The following is a 22421-nucleotide window of genomic DNA, read 5'->3' as shown; positions in this document are numbered from 1 at the left end:
TACAGAACTTTGTAAGTCTAAGTGCTTTGAAAATGAGACCCTATGACTACTGCAACTTATTCCTCATACGTCTCTTGCTGACCTCTCCTAATCTATTCAAACTTCAACTGCACAACTCAGCTTTTGCTAGGAGAATTACACTCGCATAACCCCTCAAATTATTTCATTGGCTTCATTAGATTGTAAGCTCTTTGAGCAGGGACTGTCTTTCTTCTATGTTTGTGCAGCGCTGCGTATGCCTTGTAGCGCTATAGAAATGCTAAATAGTAGTAGTAGTAGGCTCCCTATCCATTCCTATATTTAGTTCAAGCTTCTCTTATGTATCTACAAGTGCATTCATTCTGCAGCTCCTCTTATTTCTCCCTATGCCCCTTCTCCTGAGCCTTACTCATCTGGTTACGTCATATCTGTGTCATCCTCCTCCGCTGCCACCTCTAGACTCTGTTCTTTCCATCATGTTGCACAACAAGCCTGGAATAAGCCTTCTTGAATCATAAGGCACCGACTCTGCTCTGGACCAATTCAAAGCCAGCCTTAAACGCCCATCTTTTTGAGACTGCTTTTAAATCTTAACCCTGGTTGTTTTTAACCATTTCCCTAAAAGAATTAAGGGGTTTCATTTAGTATTTGTTCTGTCTTTATGTCTTCCTTGAACAGACTGTAAGCTCTATAGAGAAGGAACTTTGTGTGCATGTGAAGTGCTGTGTGTGTCTTGAGCCCTATAGAAATGATTAATAGTTGTACTGTAGAATGGAGGCTTCACCCAAGTCTTTCTTACTGTAATTTCAGGGCTCTCTCCTTGGTCACAAAGCAACACCATAGAGAAAGAAAACAAGATTTCTAGAATTTCTTTAAAAATTAAAAAACAAAACACCTCCCACAGTTTTATTAAATTGTTAAATTAAGAAGATAGAATGCTGAATATAGAAGAGATACAATTGCCTTCATCCCATGCTACGTATTAAGATTCTTCTTCATCTTCCCGTTGCATCTGCTCAATCAACTGTTGCCTCTCTGCTGCTTGCCGCATCCGCATCATAACCAGACTTTCATAGTCACGTTCTGAGCGCACAGAACCCTGGGGGAAATACAAATTATTAGTCAATATGAAGTAGCACTGGAAAGGAAAAATTACATCTTACCTGATAATTTTCTTTCCTTTAGCCACAGCAGATGAATCCAGGATATATGCAGTATATCTCCACTTGCTGTAGATGGACACTGGTAGGGTAGGGGGGCACAGTTCATGGATTCATCTGCTGTCTGCATTAAGGAACAGTTGCTTAAATACTGTATGACTACCAAATTTATAACCAGTGCTCATCAATCCTTTTGTGACTGTGACCCCATGCTTGTGGCCAAACAAAAATGTATGACCCCCAATAGAGCTGCAAAATAATGGAGGCACCTATGGAAAGCTCACCCAGATCCGCCCCGGGTGTCAGCTCAGGGGAGGTGCCTCCTGCCAGCTCCCCCCTGGGTGCAGCATGATGACACCCCCTCCCCCCGAACCCAGTGCCTACCCTCCTTCGTCCAACCAGCTCCCTACCTTTAAAAAAATATTGGAATCCGAGGCGAGGCGCAGCACCTCACGCCTGAACGTAAAAGAAATGTGGACCGTCTCATCGGGCCTTCCCTCCCTCTATCTGTCCCCGCCCTCCGCTGACGCAACTTCCTATTTCCGCAAGGGCGGGACAGACAGAGTGAGAGAAGGTCCGAGGAAACGGTCCACATTTCTTTTACGTGCAGGCGCGAGGCGCTGCGCCTCGCCTCGGATTCTGATATTTTTTTTAAAGGTAGGGAGCTGGTTGCACGGAGGAAGGTAGGCACTGGGTCGGGAGAGGGGGTGTTGATGCGCCGAGGGGGGGGGGGTGTCATCGTGCTGCACCCGGGAGGGGGGTGCAACGGCGAACCGCTCCGGGTGGCAGCCCCCCTGCTACGCCACTGCCCCAGGTCCTCTTAATAAATCATTGTAACTCAAATAGTATCATGGGGGAGCATTATCAGGAGAAGGGAATAATATAGTGAGGGAACTGTAACTAAATGAAATCAGTTCTTAAGGCAAAGTATGGACCTGTCATATTTTGTAGACCGCACATGTTTTCCCATCTGTGCATAAAAAGAAGCCTAGTATGAACAAACAGGAAACTCAAATTCTCTCCTTGTCCCACACAACATAGTAACATACTAGATGGCGGCTGATAAAGACCATAATGGTCCATCCAGTCTACCCAACAAGAGAGAACAAATGTATACTTGATTTTGAGCTGTCCTTGCCATTTTCAGGGCACAGACTGCATTAGTCTGCTTGGCACTGGCTTAATTTTCAACTACTGAAGTTGCTGTTGGAAGTCCGCTCTAGCCCAACCAGATCTATCTAGCCATAATCAAGACACAGACCTTAAAAGTCTGCCTGGCAATAGCCTTACTTCCCCACTACTGGATTTGCTGCTTAAGAATGGCTATGTTGTTTTGATTCTATTCTCTTCCCATATAGGAATCCTTTGTGTTTATCCCACGCATTCTGCCACGGAGCAGAATAATGATACTTGACCTTTTTTCCCCCCTCTTATTTAAGGTCATAAGCACATAAACACTGCCATAAGCACATAAACACTGCCACACTGGGAAAAGACCAAAGGTCCATCAAGCCCAGCACTCTGTCTCCGACAGCGGCCAATCCAGGCCCCAAGAACCTGGCAAAAACCCAAAATTTAATAACGATCAATGGACTTTTCCTTCAGGAATCTGTCCAGACCCTCTTTAAACTCAGCAAGGCCAGCTGCCGTCACTACCTTCTCCGGCAATGAGTTCCAGAGTCTAACCACGCGCTGAGTAAAGAAAAACTTTCTCCGATTTGTTTTAAACCTACCACATTCTAATTTCATCTTGTGTCCCCTGGTTCTATTATTATTAGAAAGCGTAAACAAACGGCTTCACATCTGTCTGCTCTACCCCACTCATTATTTTGTAGACCTCTATCATATCACCCCAGGAAGTTTTCTGCTGCTAGTTTGACTTTCCAGCTCACTGGTGCCAGCACCTCTTGGAGATAAGATGGCAGGAGTCTTCCTGTGCAAAGATATGGGACATTTTCCCCTGCAGTCAGTTGCTGCAGCCCCAGTCCTTTGGTTGTACAGCACAGACCATTACTCTCTTTGGAACCTGGCACAAATGCATTCTTCAGCCAGTGGAGCATGACAACTGGGACTCACTCAGGGGGGTTGTGAACACCTCTTCCTCAGCTGACCTAAGAAACAGACAACAAAGCTCAGAAACTAAAGCCCTGAACGCTGTTACTAGGCTAGCTCTTTAAAGTCTGAAAAGTTTGAAAACTCACGGGGCTTACAGACATTAGTTTTACCTCATTTTTAATATGTGACATCATGGAATATATCAATGTTTTTTATATTATGGCATGCATGACATTATGCTCCAAAGTATATACAAAACACGCATAAGAGCAGTGTTTTTCAACAGGTGTGCCGTAGCTGCTCCCCAAGTGTGTTGCAGGGAGTCTGGGAATCCCCTCCAGATAACCTGGCAAATCGCACGATGCCTATGATCTTCTTCCTCCCACTCCTCGGGTCTCTCTCCTCTCCACCTCGATCTTCAAATTTTGCAGTTGCTGGCAGTTATTACAACAGGCCTTCTTCTGGCCAGCCCTGGGGGTCCTTCCTCTGACGCAACTTTATTTTGTTGTACAGGAGGGACGTTGCAGAGGGAAAGCCTCATGATGGCCAGAGAAAGGTCTGTTCTAAAAGCTGCCAGCAATGCAAAGTTTGAAAGCATTGGAGCGGAGAGCAGAGAGAGGCCCGAGGGGTGGGTGGAGGAAGGTAGAAGAAGAGATTAGACTCAAGGAAGAGGGGAAACAGGCTGCACATGTGTGGGAGGGAAGAGGGGAGACAGGCTGTACACATATGTGTGGGAGGGAAGAGGGGAGACAGGCTGTACATGTGTGGGAGGGAAGGGGAGACAGGTTGTATACATATGTGTGGGAGGGAAGAGGAGACAGGTTGTATGCATATGTGTGGGAGGGAAGAGGGGAGACAGGCTGTACATGTGTAGGAGGGAAGGGGAGACAGGTTGTATGCATATGTGTGGGAGGGAAAGGGAGATAGGCTGCACATATGTGGGAGGGAAGAGAAGAGGGGAGACAGGCTACACATGAGAGAGGGAAAACAAGATAGATTTGAGAAGGAGGCAGAGAAATTAAAGAAAGCTGAACGTGAAAGATCAGAACTAAACAGACAGGGCAGGAGGTTAGAAAAGAAATTGCAAATGGAAAGGAAGCCTGGAAACAGAGTTAAAAGCACAGACAGAAGAAAGCAGAGCCAAAGATAATTGGCACAAGATAATTGGAATAATAAAATCACCAAAGGTAGGAAAAATGATTTTATTTTCTGCTTAACAACTGAATTTATGTTGAGAATTTACATTTGTTGGCTTTATTTGCACTGTATAGGAGCTCATACATTTCTTTCTATTTCTCTAGTGCTGCATGACTTGCAGAATCTGGTAACTCCTTTCAGTTTTTGTCTGCATATTTTTTTGCAGTTCCCTATTTTGTATCGGATGAGAGTCGTGTTCTGCATCTGCAGCTAAGGTGAGGAATTCTGCTGGTGTGGTGTCTATGCAGGAATCTGTAACAGTCCATCTTGTTCCAGTTTCCCAGTAGCAGGTATATTGGTGGTCTAATGTATTTCAGTAGCATAATTAAATGAAATAACTACTTTGGAAGGGTACGGGTACGGGTGGGGATGGAGGGGATTACTTGTGGGGATGGAATGGATCTTAGTGGGGACAGGCAGGTATGGGTTAGATTCCAGTGGTGTGCCTTGACAATTTATGCGCCTTGTAAGAGTGCTACGAGATGAAAAAGATTGAAAATCACTGCATTAGAGGCTAAAGAGTCGCATCACGGCTTAAGCAAAGTTTTGGAAACCAATTCAAAAAGGTCAGTCTCTTGCTGGAATGTTAACTCTCGGTTATTATGATCAGATTTTGCATTTGGATTAGCCTAGGACAGGTATTAGTGGCAGTACTAAATTAATGCCGTATGTCCCTGCATTTATCTTTGTACTAATGAATAGGGTGCAGAGCAATATATGCAAACCTAGAATTTGGTACAACTAGGACCAGTCAAACTAAGCAGTTTGTTATGGCTGTGGAAAAAATACTTAATACTTCTGATCCATGGAATCTAAAACATCTGTGTGAATTCCATACCAGATTTTATTACTCTAGCTGGGTTTTGCCATAGAGGAATCCCTCCTTTCTGTTATTGCAAATATGTTGATTTTTTTTTTAGCCACTAAGGATAAGGAGAGTCTCCTTCTGGCTGCCTTTAAGGACTTGTGTTTCCATTATTGGTATTTCACGTGTGGCTTTCTGAGGCACAAAGGTAAATGAAAGTTTCTTCCTCAAATGACCAAGGAATGAGTGTTTCACTGCTCTTTTCCATTGTTATATTCCTTAATGATACTCTGAGTTTGTCTCGCATAACTCCTCACAATGTAATCCATAACTGAGTAATAACAAATTGTATTTCTATCACTCACAACTTATTGCAAGCCACACTGAGCCCGCAAAGAGGTGGGAAAATGTGGGATACAAATGCAATAAAATAAAAATAAATAAATAAATAAAATAAGATAGATCACTCCCCCTCCAATAAATCCCCTTCCCTCTCCATCTATACAGATATTCACAGTTTTCTTTAAAATATTACATTTCAGCTTGGAATGCATTTTACAGTATAACTTATTCTAAACTGCTGGAGTATGAATGGTCCATTCACATATAACCTGGCCACTTTCAAGGATAATGGTCATGATAGGAACTGATAGGAAGGTTTACAGGAAACCCGTAAAAATATTCCTTTACTGATGCCTGGAATGACTTCACTGTGACAGAGTTCAAACATGCCTGGGCCAGATAAAGGGAGCAGTGATAAGATCAGGCATGGGAAACTGCAGTACTGCAAACACACAGAGGAGGGGAGAGGTGATAAAGAGAAAAGAAGGTGCAGGAATCACATGCTAGTGACACCAACTAGAGTAGCTGATCTGGAACCAGCAGTGTACAAGACCCCAGAAAGAAAGCAGGTCAATGCCAGCAGGCCAGTGGTGGTCAGATATAGGCCAGGAAGGTTAAGGAGGCCCAAGCAGCGCAACAGCCTCAACACTTTCAATAGCCCTTTAGATTACATGTGGAACTTGTATGCTTATCTATCCCACAGTGGCAGAGAGCCAATAAAGAAGGCAAAATCCAGCTTGGAGATGAGCAATAGACACAGCTGTGCCTTGGATGTTAAAATATATTCTTAACACCATAGATGAGAATAGCCAATTAGTCCTTATCTGCCCTCATTAACAGTACACTACAGGGCTAAATTTAAAACTCTATGTCTGACCTTCAAGGCCCTGAAAGGAAATGGCCCTGAGTACCTGAAGAATAGGATGATCGTCCACACACCACCAAGAACATTAAGGTCCTCTCAAGGACTCTCACTAACCACATCCTCTCCAAAAGACAATACACGATGTGATACCCGCAAGCGAGCCTTCTCCAGAGTAGCCCCCACATATAGGAATGCACTGCCTGAAAGGCTCCGCTTAACACAAGACTATCTCTATTTCAGGAAGCAGGTGAAAGCTTGGCTGTTCAACCAGGCCTTTAATGGAAGAATTAACTAACTCGTTAGTTTCACTCACACACACAAGGAGTGACTTGGGCTGCACATACTGCAGCAGGTCATGTATATCCATTCCTACCCTAGCTGACATAATATTTAACCATCTCTCTAACCTCATGTGCAACTTTCTTTAAATCAATCACCTTACTTTCTAATTCTTCATACTCTCTTACCTATCTATATGTTACATCTTTGCTTTACCCTTCACGATCACTTAAAATGCTCTATTACGTATTGTGTTTTTGGTTTTTTTTTTTGTTACATTTGTACCCCGCGCTTTTCCACTCATGGCAGGCTCAATGCAGCTTACATGGGGCAATGGAGGGTTAAGTGACTTGCCCAGAGTCACAAGGAGCTGCCTGTGCCTGAAGTGGGAATCGAACTCAGTTCCTCAGGACCAAAGTCCACCACCGTGTTCATATTGTAAGTAGTATACTAGGCCATACTTTGTAATGTTATTTGAAAATGTTTCTGCTGTAATTGCCTATTGCTCATGTTTGATCTATTCTTACTGTACATCGCCTTGAGTGAATTCTTTCAAAAAGGAGGTAAATAAATCCTAATAAACAAATCATGTACTGTGATATCTCTGTACTGCTGGGTCCAAGCACATCAAGGCATTCTTTGCAGCAGAATAGTCAGCACTAGAACTGTTCAGATGTTTTACACTTCTGGAAAGGAAAAGCTTCCATCCAATATACATAAGTAACTTGGGTTCATCTGTTATAGCTCTGTACTACTATGAAATTCTTTAATAGCACTCATAAAAATAAAATGGTTATCATATTAACAGGCCGGCTAGTAATTAAAATGCACACCAAGCTATATTAATGACTTTGTGGGCACACTGAGTCATCTAATCTAAAACTGGTTCAGTAACTCTTCTGAATGCTCCCTGTATCAACCTGTGGGAGCACCTACTTCAACTCTGTTAGCATCCAGAGTCTACAGCAATGACAAACACGCCTACTGATCCGAGGACAGCAAACAATCTGACCTGACTGAAGAGGGCTGCTCCCTTACAAAAACACTAGCATGCAAACGAGCTGAGGGAGAGGCGGAGGACACAAATGAGAATGGGAAACACAGGACGGACTGCTCGAGACGTATGCGAGAAAAAGAGAGAGAACTCAAAAAGCATCAAGTAAGAAAAACCCAAGGCAGTGGATTTAGCCAGCTCCACCTTTCCGAAAACACCATAAACTCCAAGTCTGCTGGTACTGCACCCGTCACATCGCAACAGGTTCTGTGCTCATTTACTACTTCTACTGCTGTGGCATGTAAGTACTCTGCCTGCACTGGGCTTGTCTAAGCTCACTGTTGCTGAATGCTTGGGCTAAGTTCACTGGGTTTTGCTCTGTTTTGTTTTCCTATTGGTACCTGATAGTTTTTACAGTGAAGTGAGCAATCAATGCCATCTTCACTCACATTATTTTAATAGAATTTTAAATCTGAACACAGGCTTTTGTCGCCCTTATGCCATCAGCAGGTTTTGGAGCTGTAGATGAATCATCCTTAAATTTTAAATACTTCTTTACTCTGCCTCTGCTGTCAGTGCTCCTCAATTCCAGCAGAAAAAAATAACCCTTACATGTTTAAGTGCCCTAAAGTGTAAGTGCTATAGTGCAGTGGTTCAGAAACCTGGTTCTGGAGGCACCTCAACCAGTCAGTTGTTCCCAAAGCTGATCCTGGAGGCACACCAGCCAATCAGGTTTTCAGGATATCCACAATGACTATTCATGAGAGCGATTTGCATGCAGTAGAGGCAGTGTATGAAATCTCTCTCATGAACAGTCATTGTGGATATGCTGAAAACCTGACTCGCTGGTGGGCCTCCAGGATAAGGTTTGGGAACCACTGCTGTAGTGCATAACTGTAGGAAGGACATACAGGTGGAAGGACTGTGGACAGGATATGGGCATGTCTCCCACTTACGCACATAATGCAAGTTACATGCAACCGTGCCGCATTCACTCGTTAATATTCTAGAATGGCATCTGTGCATCAGTTATATTACAGACACTGCATCAGCGCTCCTAAAAGGAGGTGAACACTTACAGAACTGCCATCACAGTAAATGCAATTTAATTTTGTGTACTGTTTGTGCACAAATATATCCCAAAACCATTCCAATAAATTAAAGCGGCAATGCAGGAGAAAAACATTTTTAAAAAGTTTGCTGGGTTTAGTAGGCTCATAGTGTGGAGGTTTTGAAGCCTTCCCCACTCTCATCATAGACTACAAATCAAGTGAGACAGGATCTGAAAAAAGAAAACCACTTACTGAGCCAAAGGAGTTCTAGGAAGTCATTCCAGACAATCTGCCAACTCCACCAGTATTTCCCAACCTTTGTAAGCCTAAGGCACACCTACATTAATAAAATTTTTGCATGGCACACGAAGCTCCATGAAACAGGAAGTGTGGACATAGAGAAGAACAACAAGGCCAGCTGAAAGATATTACACCCCTATGTGAACCTTCAGCTGTGCACCCCTTCCCCCAACCACCCAAGGGGCATCTCAAGGCCCCCCCTGCCATGTCCCACCATCTCCCCTATTCTGTGGTATCCATCATCTCTCCCCTTCCCTTCTCTCCTCCCTCTCTCCTGAAATGTCCTCCTCTTTCTGCCCAAGGGGTTCAGCAGCTTTCCTTCCCTTCCCTCTCCAGAGTGGCACTAGCACAGCAATCTGTGTCTACAGAACACTTGTCCTGGTCGGCATGAGGCCTTGAGCATCCATGCAGGCTCAAGGCACACCGGGTGCCATCCTCTCTGACTCAGGAAGTTCGGATGGGGCAGGACCTTGTGAGCCTTCAGCATGAGCAGATGCTCATGGCCTTGTTTTGGTTGCCATGAGTTGTCTATAGACATGCTAACTGCTGCCCTCTAAATTGTGCTGACCTAGGTGGACACCCTAGTGGTTGGGCTGGCTCTGATGGCCTAAAGAAGAGCTATGGAAGCATTGAAATTCCCACTACTCTCGTTTCCAAATTTTAAAATAAAAGAAGAAAGAGAGCAAAGATACACATTAACCAACTACTTCCATGTACAAGTGCAGGAGAAGGGAGACTTTGAGGCTGTTTGGGCAACAGGCTTGATTATATTAGTAACACTAGCTGCCACATGCGGTTACAAGCACGCCTCCCAACACCCAGGGTGTTGGACACATACTCTCCTCAACCCACTGTATCTGAGAAGGCGGCAAGAAAGAAAAAAAAAAAAAAAAAAAAAAAGGAGGTGCTGTGCAGCACCTGACTAACAACACCTTTAATTCCTACACTTCCGGACTAGGAAGGAGAGGAATACTTGACTAAGCATTTTCTCAGAAAGGATCTCCTGAATGCTTAAGAGACACCACTGGTGTGTTGTTGCTATGAGGTGATGAGAACAGAATCTAGGTGCTGGTCTGGATTTGAGCATCAGTTAATGGTGACTATTTTATGGAACAGCTGATCAGATCTGATGGCACACCGATGGGAAAACATTGATATAGATAGCAAAACTAGGCACAGAAAAAGGTAAGAGGAAGAAGAATGGAGAGCTCGAAACAAAAATATATCCCAACACAATAAGAGAGGACACAGAAACAGGAGTTGGAAAATGCAGTTAGGTATAGAAACAAAGGGCTCCTACCCGGTAAGTAGCAGTGACTGGATCATATCCAGATTTTAAGTGGCATATAGTTGGATAGGTGCCACTGAAGATCCAGGCAGACTGCTGCGGCACTATCTGGTTAGTGCCAGGCGGTCTGGGGGGTACCTGTCAGAAACCCAAATCGTGACAACACTCCATGCTACTGATCCCAGGGCAAGCAGTGGCTTCGCTATGTGTGCCTCAATAGCAGACTATGGACTTTTCCTCCAGGAACCTGTCCAAACATTTTTTAAACCCAGATACACTAACCGCTGTTACTTCATCCTCTGGCAAAGAGTTCCAGAGCTTTGCTATTTGTTGAGTGAAAAAATATTTCCTCCTATTTGTTTTTAAAGTATTTCCATGTAACTTCCTTGAGTGTCCCCTAGTCTTTGTACTTTTGGAATGAGTAAAAAAAAAAAAAAAAAAAAAAAAAAAAAATCGATTTACTTCTACTCATTCTACACCACTCAGGATTTTGTAGACCTCAATCATATCTCCCCTCATGTGTCTCTTTTCCAAGTTGAAGAGCCCTAATGTTTTAGCCTTCCTCACACAAGAGGAGTTCCATCTCCATTATCATTTTGGTCGTTCTTCTTTGAACCTTTTCTAAGTCCGCTATATCTTTTTTGAGATATGGCAACCAGAACTGAATGCAGCACCCTAGAATACCAATATACTTCCTGCTGGAGAAACAGAACAAGTCAGACTACAGATCCCTATAGAGAAACTAACAGTAAAATATCTCACATCTATCACTCCTGCAGAATATAGACAGAGCTTTAAATACAAAATCGGCAACCACAAACTAGAAATAGGAACTCCAAGATATATGAATGCAATACAACACTAAAGAAACAGAAATGTGTTTCTACTACTTATCATTTCTATAGCACTACTAGACGTATGCAGCGCTGTACACTTAAACATGAAGAGACAGTCCCAGCTCGACAGAGATTACAATCTAATCAGGATTGACAAACAGGACGAATAAGGGATAAGGGAATTACTAGGGTGGAAATGATAAAACAGACATGGATACTGAACAAGTGAATAGGAGTTAGGAGTTAAAAGCAGCCTCAAAAGGTGAGCTTTTAGCCTAGATTTGAAGACGGCCAGAGATGGAGCTTGATGTACTCAGACTATTCCAGGCATATGGCGCAGCAAGAATGAAATGATTTGTAGTAGTAGTAGCAGCAGCAGCAGCAGCAAGATAAAAGAAATGAAATCTGGAGTTAGCAGTGGAGGAGACGGGTACAGATAAGAGAGATTTACCTAATGAATGGAGTTCCTGAGAAGTGTAGGGAAAGAGAAGAGTGGAGAGGTACAGAGGAGCTGCAGAGTGAATGCAATGCAATTGGAGGACTGCCACTCAGCTTAAAGAGAACAGTGCTGCCATCATCCTCTATGTTTATATGAATGGAAAGGAGAAACAATTGAGAGAGAAGATTAAAACGAAGGGAAACGTGGAGAGACAACAACAAAATGAAGGAAAAAATGTACATAGTAACGTGTAATAGTTTCCTTCTGTACTGTGTAAAGTCTAAATTTATCAGGGTTGCATATTTCAAAAACTGAAATATTCCAGTCACTTAACTGAAAATAAAATATATGGGCATTTTATTTTACTAATCCACTTGGTCCCAAGCCTCTCTTTTCAACTTTTCTTCTGTCATCTTCATCCAGTGGTTCCCAAAACTGGTCCTGGAGGCACCCCAAGCCAGTCAGGTTTTCAGGATATCCACAATGAATATTGATGAGATAGATTTGCATGAGGTGGAAGCAGTGCATGCAAATTTCTCTCATGAATATTCATTATGGATATCCTAAAAACCTGACTAGCTGGGGTGCCTCCAGGACCAGATTTTGGAACCAGTTTTTGTTCCAGGGTCTTATTTATTCTTTTTTTTTTTTTCCTTCTGACTCCCTTTCCTCTCTACATCTGTCTCTGACATTGATCGTTCCTCTTAAATGTTTTTCCTCTGTTTCTCTCTTCTGTGCATCTCTACTCAGCAGCTAGATTTTATCCCTCATTCTCTCTCTCACCCTGTAGTCCTCGTTTTCTTTCTTTTCACATTTCACTTATGAACTTTCCATCTTCCCATCTTCCACTTTCACTTCTCCGCAGCCCTCATTCATCTTCCTCCAACAACCTCAACTCTTACCTATTATTCAGCACACTTCCTGGCATCCAGCTTCCTCCTCCTTTCTCTTACCCACTACCTAGTTTCCTTATTCCCTTCTTAATCTGTCTCTTTCCAATGTCCGTCAACCCATTTCTACCCACACCAGATCCTTCACCCCCTTCCCTTTTCTCACCCTCTCTTCACCCCCCTCCAGATTTTTCCCTTCTCACCCCTTCCTTCCATACTTTTTCCTTCTTACCCCATCTTTCTCCACTCTAATCCCTTCTCACTACTTCCCTCCCTTCTTCTTTCCATTCTGACCCCTTCTCTCTGGGCTACTCCACTCTCCTCTCCCTCTCTACCTGCACTCTGACCCTGTCTTACCCTCTGCTTTCTCCCATCACCAGTCCCTGCATCAGCCCCTACCTCCCTTTTCCAACGACCTTCTCTCACCTGCCTCCCTGACAGCCCTAGCCTCTATGTCAGCTCCCTGCCCTCAGTACTCTTCTCCCAGGCATAGCTTTAGAACCCTTCTTCTACACACCCATCCCTTAGCATTTGCCCTTTCTACAATCCCCAGCCCATATGTTATTTTCAAGCCTCCTCAACCCAGCCGTAGCATCAGACCTTTTTTCTAATTCTCCTTCTACCACCCCACCGTCTGTCAAAAAATTCCCCTTCTGCCATCCCCAGTCACATGCCAGTGTCAGCCTGCAGCCTTTTTCTCCCACCCATACCCCTGTGTCAGTCTGAAACCCCAGCATCAGCTCTAGGGTAATAGTTTGAGGACCCCTGCCATGGATGGTAACAGTTCTGAAACACCCCTTTCCCTTTCCCCCCATGATGCAGCATCTCTCCCTCTCCCTCCCAGTGGTCCAGCATCTCTCCCACTCTTTTTCCTTCTGCAACTCCCCATAGTCCAAGATCTTCAGCATCTCTTTTTCTCTCTCTCTCTTCCCTCCTGTACGTCCCATGGACCAGTATCTCTCTCTCTTTTCCTTCCTGCCTCTCCCATGTGGTCCAGCATCTCTCCCTTTCTCTAATATCCCTTCTTTCCCCATGGTCTAACATCTCTCTCTCTCTTCCAACACTTTCCTCCCTGCCCATGATCCAGCATCTCTCCCCTTTCTCTCAAACCCCTCCCTCAATCTACCTTCAAACTTATCTTTACTAGAAGAGGTCGCCAGCAGGGATTCACACATGTTGCCTGCAGCCAGCCTTGGGGCCTTCCCTAACATGTCCTGCCGCACCAAAACAGGAAGTAGCATCAGAGGGGGTGGGATGTATCAGAGGGAAGGCTCTGAGGCCAACTGAAGTGTGTGAATCGCTGCTGCTGTTGGTGACCTTTAGCACTAAATTTTGAAGGTAGACTGGGGGGGTGGTAGATGGAGGGTGGGAGGTTGGAGAAAGGGAGAAATGTTGGATCACAAGAAGAGTAGAGAGAAATGGAGAGAGAAAGATGCTGGACTACAGTGGGGGTGGGGCATGGGGGTGGGCATGCTCCTGAATGTGGATCGAAGGGTGACTTGATTTCTCTACCTTAGGTCTACCAGCAGGTGGCCCTGAGCTTTTTGCCGGGCTCTTTCAGTGGTAGCTACACCCTTGACATCAGTGGAACCCAGGTAACTCCCAGCATCCACTTTGTGCGCAGTTATTTAGTGCTGCTAGTACTGAATATATGGGCACAATATATGATTGATGGCCAACATTTAACTATCTGTACCCACATCTGTACAATGCCCTACCCACCAGTGAGTTTCTCAGGAGTAGCCCCCACACTCTAGAACTCAATCCCAGACGGCTACATCTAATTCGAAACCACCTCTACTTCAGAAAAGCAGGTGAAAGTCTGGCTCTTCTCATAAACCTTTAGTACATGTGGTGACTGAGGCCAAGATGCATCAACCAAATGTAAAAGAAAAGTAAAACGTAAAAGTTCTTACCGAATTTGAAAAAACGAAGAATGCACTAAAAAAACACCTCAGAAATGTTCGGTGTAGTATTCAAAAATCAGATGCATGAATACCTTTCGGTAAAGTGTCGGTACGTAAAAAAAAAAAAGTGCCTATGGACGTCCGTTATGGACATCCTTTAATGACGGCCTTCGCCCCCCCCCCCCCCCCCGAGGTCGCCGCTGCTCCCCGCTCCCCCCTGCATTTAAAAAAAATCGTGATTTTAGGCAGCCCCGGCCCCCCTCCCTTCCTTCCTTCCTCTCTCTCTTTCTAAACGGCTCCCGTCATCCTCCGCCCCGTGCCCCGCCCGAGGTCGTCGCCGCCGCTCCCCCCTCCATCTTACCGGGCCCTCGCAGCGCCTCTCACCTCTGTGTGAAGGCGCTGCAACGGCAAGAACAGCTAATCCTCTTCGCTGAAGAGTCTTTGGACGTCCCTCCTTTCGTCCAGGGCCCGCCGTCGTCTGACGTAATGATGGTGGGCCCTGGACGAAAGGAGGGACGTCCGAACACTCTTCAGTGAAGAGGATCAGCTGTTCTTGCCGTCGCAGTGCCTTCACACAGAGGTGAGAGGCGCTGCGAGGGCCCGGTAAGACGGAGGGGGGGCCCGGTGGCGACGACCTCAGGGGGGGCGGCGGGGGCAGGGCGGAGGATGGTGGGAGCTGTTTAGAAAGAGAGAGAGGAAGGAAGGGAGGGAGGGGGGCTGGGGCTGCCTAAAATCACGATTTTTTTAAGGCAGGGGGGAGCGGGGAGCAGCGGCGCCCTCGGGCGGGGGGGGGGGGGGGCAAAGACGCCAACAAGGACGTGTTATGACGTGTCTGTGTGACAGCTCCGGCCTTACCGACAGCTCTGACCACACGTTAAATATATCGCAGTAAATGAGTCGGTGCAATCGTTGGTATGGTTAGTGAATCCCGAATCGTCCACATTACAATGGTAATTACTCGTTTGTATTCCGTTTTCGTTACCTGCTACCGCCTTCGGAAAAAACTGTTTAGTGCATGCCATGGTTTACTACTTGTTCGTTAATGGCTCGTTATTGGCTCATTAAAGTTTAGTGCATCTGGCCCTGAATGTACTCTCACTCTGCACCTGGACTAGCTTGCTTGCTGCTCACCCTGTAACCTAGACCAGTTCCTTATATCTTGTTTAACTGTACATAGAACTTGTCTTTGAGTTTAGCCATTGACTCTGTACTACCTACCCATCTTGTCCCCCATCTATATACAGTGGTGGAAATAAGTATTTGATCCCTTGCTGATTTTGTAAGTTTGCCCACTGACAAAGACATGAGCAGCCCATAATTGAAGGGTAGGTTATTGGTAACAGTGAGAGATAGCACATCACAAATTAAATCCGGAAAATCACATTGTGGAAAGTATATGAATTTATTTGCATTCTGCAGAGGGAAATAAGTATTTGATCCCCCACCAACCAGTAAGAGATCTGGCCCCTACAGACCAGGTAGATGCTCCAAATCAACTCGTTACCTGCATGACAGACAGCTGTCGGCAATGGTCACCTGTATGAAAGACACCTGTCCACAGACTCAGTGAATCAGTCAGACTCTAACCTCTACAAAATGGCCAAGAGCAAGGAGCTGTCTAAGGATGTCAGGGACAAGATCATACACCTGCACAAGGCTGGAATGGGCTACAAAACCATCAGTAAGACGCTGGGCGAGAAGGAGACAACTGTTGGTGCCATAGTAAGAAAATGGAAGAAGTACAAAATGACTGTCAATCGACAAAGATCTGGGGCTCCACGCAAAATCTCACCTCGTGGGGTATCCTTGATCATGAGGAAGGTTAGAAATCAGCCTACAACTACAAGGGGGGAACTTGTCAATGATCTCAAGGCAGCTGGGACCACTGTCACCACGAAAACCATTGGTAACACATTACGACATAACGGATTGCAATCCTGCAGTGCCCGCAAGGTCCCCCTGCTCCGGAAGGCACATGTGACGGCCCGTCTGAAGTTTGCCAGTGAACACCTGGATGATGCCGAGAGTGATTGGGAGAAGGTGCTGTGGTCAGATGAGACAAAAATTGAGCTCTTTGGCATGAACTCAACTCGCCGTGTTTGGAGGAAGAGAAATGCTGCCTATGACCCAAAGAACACCGTCCCCACTGTCAAGCATGGAGGTGGAAATGTTATGTTTTGGGGGTGTTTCTCTGCTAAGGGCACAGGACTACTTCACCGCATCAATGGGAGAATGGATGGGGCCATGTACCGTACAATTCTGAGTGACAACCTCCTTCCCTCCGCCAGGGCCTTAAAAATGGGTCGTGGCTGGGTCTTCCAGCACGACAATGACCCAAAACATACAGCCAAGGCAACAAAGGAGTGGCTCAGGAAGAAGCACATTAGGGTCATGGAGTGGCCTAGCCAGTCACCAGACCTTAATCCCATTGAAAACTTATGGAGGGAGCTGAAGCTGCGAGTTGCCAAGCGACAGCCCAGAACTCTTAATGATTTAGAGATGATCTGCAAAGAGGAGTGGACCAAAATTCCTCCTGACATGTGTGCAAACCTCATCATCAACTACAGAAGACGTCTGACCGCTGTGCTTGCCAACAAGGGTTTTGCCACCAAGTATTAGGTCTTGTTTGCCAGAGGGATTAAATACTTATTTCCCTCTGCAGAATGCAAATAAATTCATATACTTTCCACAATGTGATTTTCCGGATTTAATTTGTGATGTGCTATCTCTCACTGTTACCAATAACCTACCCTTCAATTATGGGCTGCTCATGTCTTTGTCAGTGGGCAAACTTACAAAATCAGCAAGGGATCAAATACTTATTTCCACCACTGTATCTGCACTGTAAGAAAAGAATTAACACCATATTTATGTTGTTCTAATGTGTGCTTATTAAGTGTTTCATTGGAATCATGCTGACATTGCATCATATCTATGTTATTTGAATGTTCTTCTACACTGTCTATTATGATATATTTTGTATTGTATGACACTTATCATATCTATGTCATATGATTGTTCTATAATGCTGTTAAATGTGTATATGTCTGATACTGTTTCATTTTAGTCCTATTATTACGTTTCATTTTGCTGTTTCCAAGTTTACCTCATTTATTGTATGTTTGGTCATTTTACTACAGTTATGCTGTTAACAAAACTAAGTTTTGTGTTAAATTGAACCAGCTGTACATCACTTTGGGCTAATCTCTTCATAAAGGTGGTTAATAAATCCCATTAAATAATTTTAAAAAATGCTGTCACCAGCTGAATATAACTCCTTTAATTATTAAAGCAGATCAAAATAAGTCCACAGAAACTTTTGAAGATGATTTGGAAGTTCACTGCATAACAGCAATTACTGAAAAAGAAGACGACAAAAAGCAAATCTAGTAACTGTGATATCAAAGTCAAAAAAGAGGGTAGCTTTCAAGCAAAGTGCCCACGTGTAAAGTCTGCAGGTTCTCTATAGCCACAGACTCAAACCTGCACCCATTACTTGTCTGAGTACTTTTTCTGTGAAAAAGTAAAACACATACTTTTGGAAATTTAAAGTGCACTCCAACTCTGCTCCTGAACACTTCCCGAAACATAGGTATAATTATGTGCATTGTACCTGAGTATATTCTCCCGGATTCTATATGTCACCCAAAGTTGGGCATGAAAATGTGGGTGCCACAGGCAGAGCAGTGGGCAAATTGACTAAAGAGGCATGATCAATTGATAATGGCTATTAATTGGTGTCAATTTGGAGTTACACGAGTATCTGCCCTAGGCGCTATTCTATAAAATGTGTGTCTAAATTCCATTATGCACAACTCCAAAGGAGCTTGGCCATGGGAAGAGCATGAGCAGATCTGAGGGCATTCCCAGAGGTTTGGGGAAATCTTATAGAATACTAGCAAATTAGGTGTCAGCATTTAGACCAGCCCAAAGCTAGGCATGAAATCTGCACTAAGGGGGTCTTTTACTAAGCCGTGGTAGCATTTTTTTTACTTGCAGTAGAACTCAGTTGGCGGTAAATGCCGAGACACTCATTATATTCCTATGGGCATCTCGGCACTCACTGCCAGTTGATTTCTACCCATTGATTTCTACCATGAGCTAAAAACGCTACCACGGCTTAGTAAAAGACCCCCTAAGCTAGTATTCTCTAAAGGGCTCTCAGTAAGGAGTATCTGTTAGAATATTAGCATAGCGCGGATCTTCCCGGCACCTAACTTTGGGCGCCAAGACTGAATTCCCCGCCATTGTGGGCAATTTTCAAAATTCTAATTTCTGCATTTAAAAAGCTCTGTTTTATGAGCAGAAATACCTTTGAAAATTGTACTCAGAAAGTTAGATTATAAATCTATAAGAAAATAAACCATGAGAAAAGTCTCACCATTAGAAACATTTACCAGAAGAAAAGCTTATACAAAACATCCGAGGCAGGTAGACTGAATGTAAAGTGCAATGTCTCTTATCAAACCAAACAAGATACAATTAAATGTTACTGTTAGAAAACAATATCTGAATTAAAAGGATTAAAAACCAGATCTTCCACAGGTTGGAAAGTGAAAAGCATCCGTTCTTCCTCCTTCTTGTCCTTTGACCTACACAGTACAGTTCAATTCCAACAAGATGGTTATCTTTAGCTGCAGCAAGCACACATTTTCGGGGTAGTGAGACTGAGCTGACATGTTCATTCTTTTCCCAATACAGGAGTTGGCTGGAAGGAAGTAATTCTGAGATGCAGTGTGTCTTAGCTGCAAAGCAACAAACACCTCTCCGATGAGCTTCCAGTATCCTAGGACCATCCTGGCACAATGGACATCTGGAGAAAAGGCTCCTTTAGATCTTCAAAATTCTTCACTAGTTTGTCAACCAGCAAGCACAAAACACTGGAACCAGAAAAAGGACCCTCAAATGAAGTCAAATATCTACTGCAAGAAAATGGACAAGGGATACCTCTGGGGACTAAATGTTATAAAATGGAGGAGGGCCTGGGAAACTTAACACCTCTATCTCAGAAGAAACTACGCCTTGGTCAAACACCTCAAAAACCTCCACGTCTATATTTGAACAGCTCTGCACATTCAAATATACAAGAATATTCCACATCGCTTTGTGCACTATCTAGTGTCAGCTCTCTCAGCTCTCCTAGTACCCCACGAAGCCAAACCTCTGAGAGTTTCCCTGACCACTCCGATCCTCTTCTTTCATTCCACCTGGACTTGGGACCTTCACTTCTGGAAGATATCCTTCAGACGCTGAACATTCGGAGTTACGGAGACAGTGTTGCTTCAAACTGTTTACTGTTGCTTGGTTCATCTATTCCTGGTAGGAATGGAAACTGTACTGAAGAATTATAAACCTCAGCTGTATCTGCCTCAGCTCCAAAAGTACTGCTGGGTTTAAGTTCTAGAGATTCCTCTCGTTATAATCTACAGGGATACCCCCCCCCCCTTTTTTTTTTTTTAAATCTTGATACTTGGTTCCCTAATATACCACATGCCACCTCCATTCCTCACAACAGAATTTATTCATCATTTCATCTTTCCAGCAAATTTTTAGACTGTGTTTTCCGTTGTCAGCACTGTATTGTGGGACAAGCTTATTCTGGCTCTAGTCCTCACATCAGAAATTCTTTTTTCAAAACGTATTTGAAAATGAATTGATCCCGAGTCTTTTGATTGTCTGTCTCTGGGTCCCATGGGAAGGGAGGAACAGAGTGCTGCAGGCACAGCTACAAAGTGACTGACTTTTTCTCTTCCCTTTTTCCTAATGTAGTAAATGTATTTCTGCCTCTCTCCTTTCCAATTCATTTTTCCATCTAGTGTCACATTGTAAACCACCTGGATGGTTTTGAGCAGTACATCAAAGAAAATGAAACTTGAAACATGGACTAAACCTACAAACTGCTGAGAGAACTTCTTGCAGCTATCTTGGGAGATTTTTGACCACCACACCCAGACCCAGGAATTGTTTTTATAGTGCTTGAAGCACATCCTAACCCCATTCAACCCATAAACCAGAATGACAACCATTCTCCTGGGAGCTTACTACAATATCACTATGATATTTAAAGTAAAATTTATAGGTGTGGTTATTACAATTAACATGGTAGCTATGTTGCCTATATTTTTTTCAGCAACACTTAGCCATTCACGATGAAACTAACTCTTACAAAACAGCTATCATGAGTTGTTTCATAACAGGGCAACTAGGTGACATGTATAGGTATCTTCTATTTAATAAAAGCAACAGAGACGCCTATGTGCCTTTATAACACCGGCTCATATAATGACCCCCACTACTGCACAGATTTACATCTGGTCAAACAGCATAAATATGTGCATTTATTCTCTGCTTGCATATTTTTAAAAATATGCACATACATCGCAGCTCAGCCCAAATTATGCCTATGTGCAGATTGCATAAAGTAAACACAGTACTCTGGTGCACCTACATTTTGCATATCAAATTACAGGTGGGTATATACAACAGACATTTTCAATTATAAAACCTGTTTTACATGCAGAAAATGTATTACATCTCACAAAATGTATTTTTGTGGCACATAAACTAAAAATGCTGTGTGAACTGTATGATGGAGCAACTGCATTTTATTTTTAAGTTAAAACAAATGTTAGCCTCTCAGAAACATTCCTCACATTAAGATAACCTGTTACATAATTGTTAAATTCATTATTTGGCAATGGTTATAGCTCCTGTGAGCAGGGACCGTCCTTCTATGTTAAATTGTACAGTGCTGCGTAACCCTAGTAGCGCTTTAGAAATGTCAAATAGTAGTAGTAGTAGTGGTTATTCTGGGAAATATAAATGTGTCACAGAGATCTACTGTGTATCTGTTTATTAATAAAGTTTCATTTGGAATGTAAGGGTATTCGTGGTCAGAGCAGTACTTCAAAAGTACTTCAAAACGAATCACAATCAGGTTTTCGCCCCCTCCTTAGTACCGAATCTGTGCTAGTCACTCTCCTGGCCAAATCCAAGCAGGAAATAGCCAAAGGTAAAAGCATACTTCTCCTACAATTTGACATGTCAAGCGCATTTGGGTGGTGGACTTTGGTCCTGGGGAACTGAGTTTGATTCCCACTTCAGGCACAGGCAGCTCCTTGTGACTCTGGGCAAGTCACTTAACCCTCCATTGCCCCAGGTACAAATAAGTACCTGTATACAATATGTAAGCCGCATTGAGCCTGCCATGAGTGGGAAAGCGCGGGGTACAAATGTAACAAAAAAAAAGAAAATGGTAAACCACAATATACTACTGAGACTTTTAGACTATTTTGGAACGGGTGGAAACATACTCAACTGGATCAAAAGTTTCCTAACCACCAGAACATACCAAGTGAAATCAAACTCAATCATATCACCACCTTGGAAAGCAGACTGTGGAGTACCTCAAGGATCACCACTATCACCAATACTATTCAACATAATGATGATCCCATTGGCCAAGTCATTATCAAAGCAAGGCCTCAACCTGTTCATCTACGCAGACGATGTCACAATTTACATTCCCTTCGGCATGATCTAACAGAAATCAACAACGAAATCAAACTCTGTTTGAATACCATGGATTCATGGGCAAACTCTTTTCAACTGAATACTGAAAAAACACAATGCCTCATCCTCTCAACATAATATGTACAAACCCACAACCTTAATCACCCCAGAACACACCCTTCCTATCTTAAACAGCCTGAAAATACTCGGCATTACAATGAGACCGCAACCTCACTTTCGAGAGCCAAGTGAACTCCACAACAAAGAAAATGTTCCACTCAATGTGGAAACTTAAACGCGTAAAACCTTTCTTCCCGAGCAGTGGTGTGCTGGTAAATGTTTAACAACAGGCTCTCTTCCCGGTCCCCCTCTGCGCCCGCCCTCCCAAATTGCAGAGCTGGCTATAGCCGGGGAGAGAGCCTGGGGTGGGGGGCAATGCATTACTCTAGGAAAAAAAAATTAAATGATCCCAGGTTCCAATCTAATTCATGTTTAATGTGCGATAAAATGTCATAAATAAG

The 22421-nt window shown here is 43.7% G+C and overlaps 2 protein-coding genes across 3 annotated transcripts in view; one reads left to right on the top strand and one right to left on the bottom strand.

Annotated features, from left to right (window-relative positions):
* Window positions 1-284: 284 nt before the first annotated feature.
* DNAJC17 (DnaJ heat shock protein family (Hsp40) member C17) overlaps window positions 285-22421 on the bottom strand; it is a 106580-nt gene continuing 84443 nt past the window's right edge. Inside the window, exon 11 of one of the 2 annotated variants that reach the window (XM_030214014.1) lies at window positions 285-1078. In XM_030214014.1, the coding sequence (XP_030069874.1) occupies window positions 962-1078 (117 nt within the window). In that variant the 3' untranslated portion in view covers window positions 285-961. Of the gene's footprint in view, window positions 1079-3007; window positions 3251-22421 lie in introns of those variants that run through there. The other variant, XM_030214015.1, reaches the window with a different exon arrangement.
* On the top strand, window positions 7674-21177 carry C9H15orf62 (chromosome 9 C15orf62 homolog). The gene is made up of 2 exons (XM_030214016.1): window positions 7674-7977; window positions 19090-21177. Exon 2 carries the CDS (start codon window positions 19194-19196, stop codon window positions 19737-19739), a length of 546 nt encoding a protein of 181 aa, XP_030069876.1. The 5' UTR covers window positions 7674-7977; window positions 19090-19193; the 3' UTR covers window positions 19740-21177.

The sequence above is a fragment of the Microcaecilia unicolor genome, chromosome 9 (assembly GCF_901765095.1).
Source record: "Microcaecilia unicolor chromosome 9, aMicUni1.1, whole genome shotgun sequence".
NCBI lineage: Eukaryota > Metazoa > Chordata > Amphibia > Gymnophiona > Siphonopidae > Microcaecilia > Microcaecilia unicolor.
The sequence above is the reverse complement of the archived record's forward strand: the minus strand, read 5'-3'. Positions and strand labels throughout refer to the sequence as shown.

Excerpts from the sequence above, each read along its gene's own strand:
- C9H15orf62 (XM_030214016.1), top strand. The coding sequence starts at position 19,194 with ATGGACATCTGGAGAAAAGGCTCCTTTAGATCTTCAAAATTCTTCACT.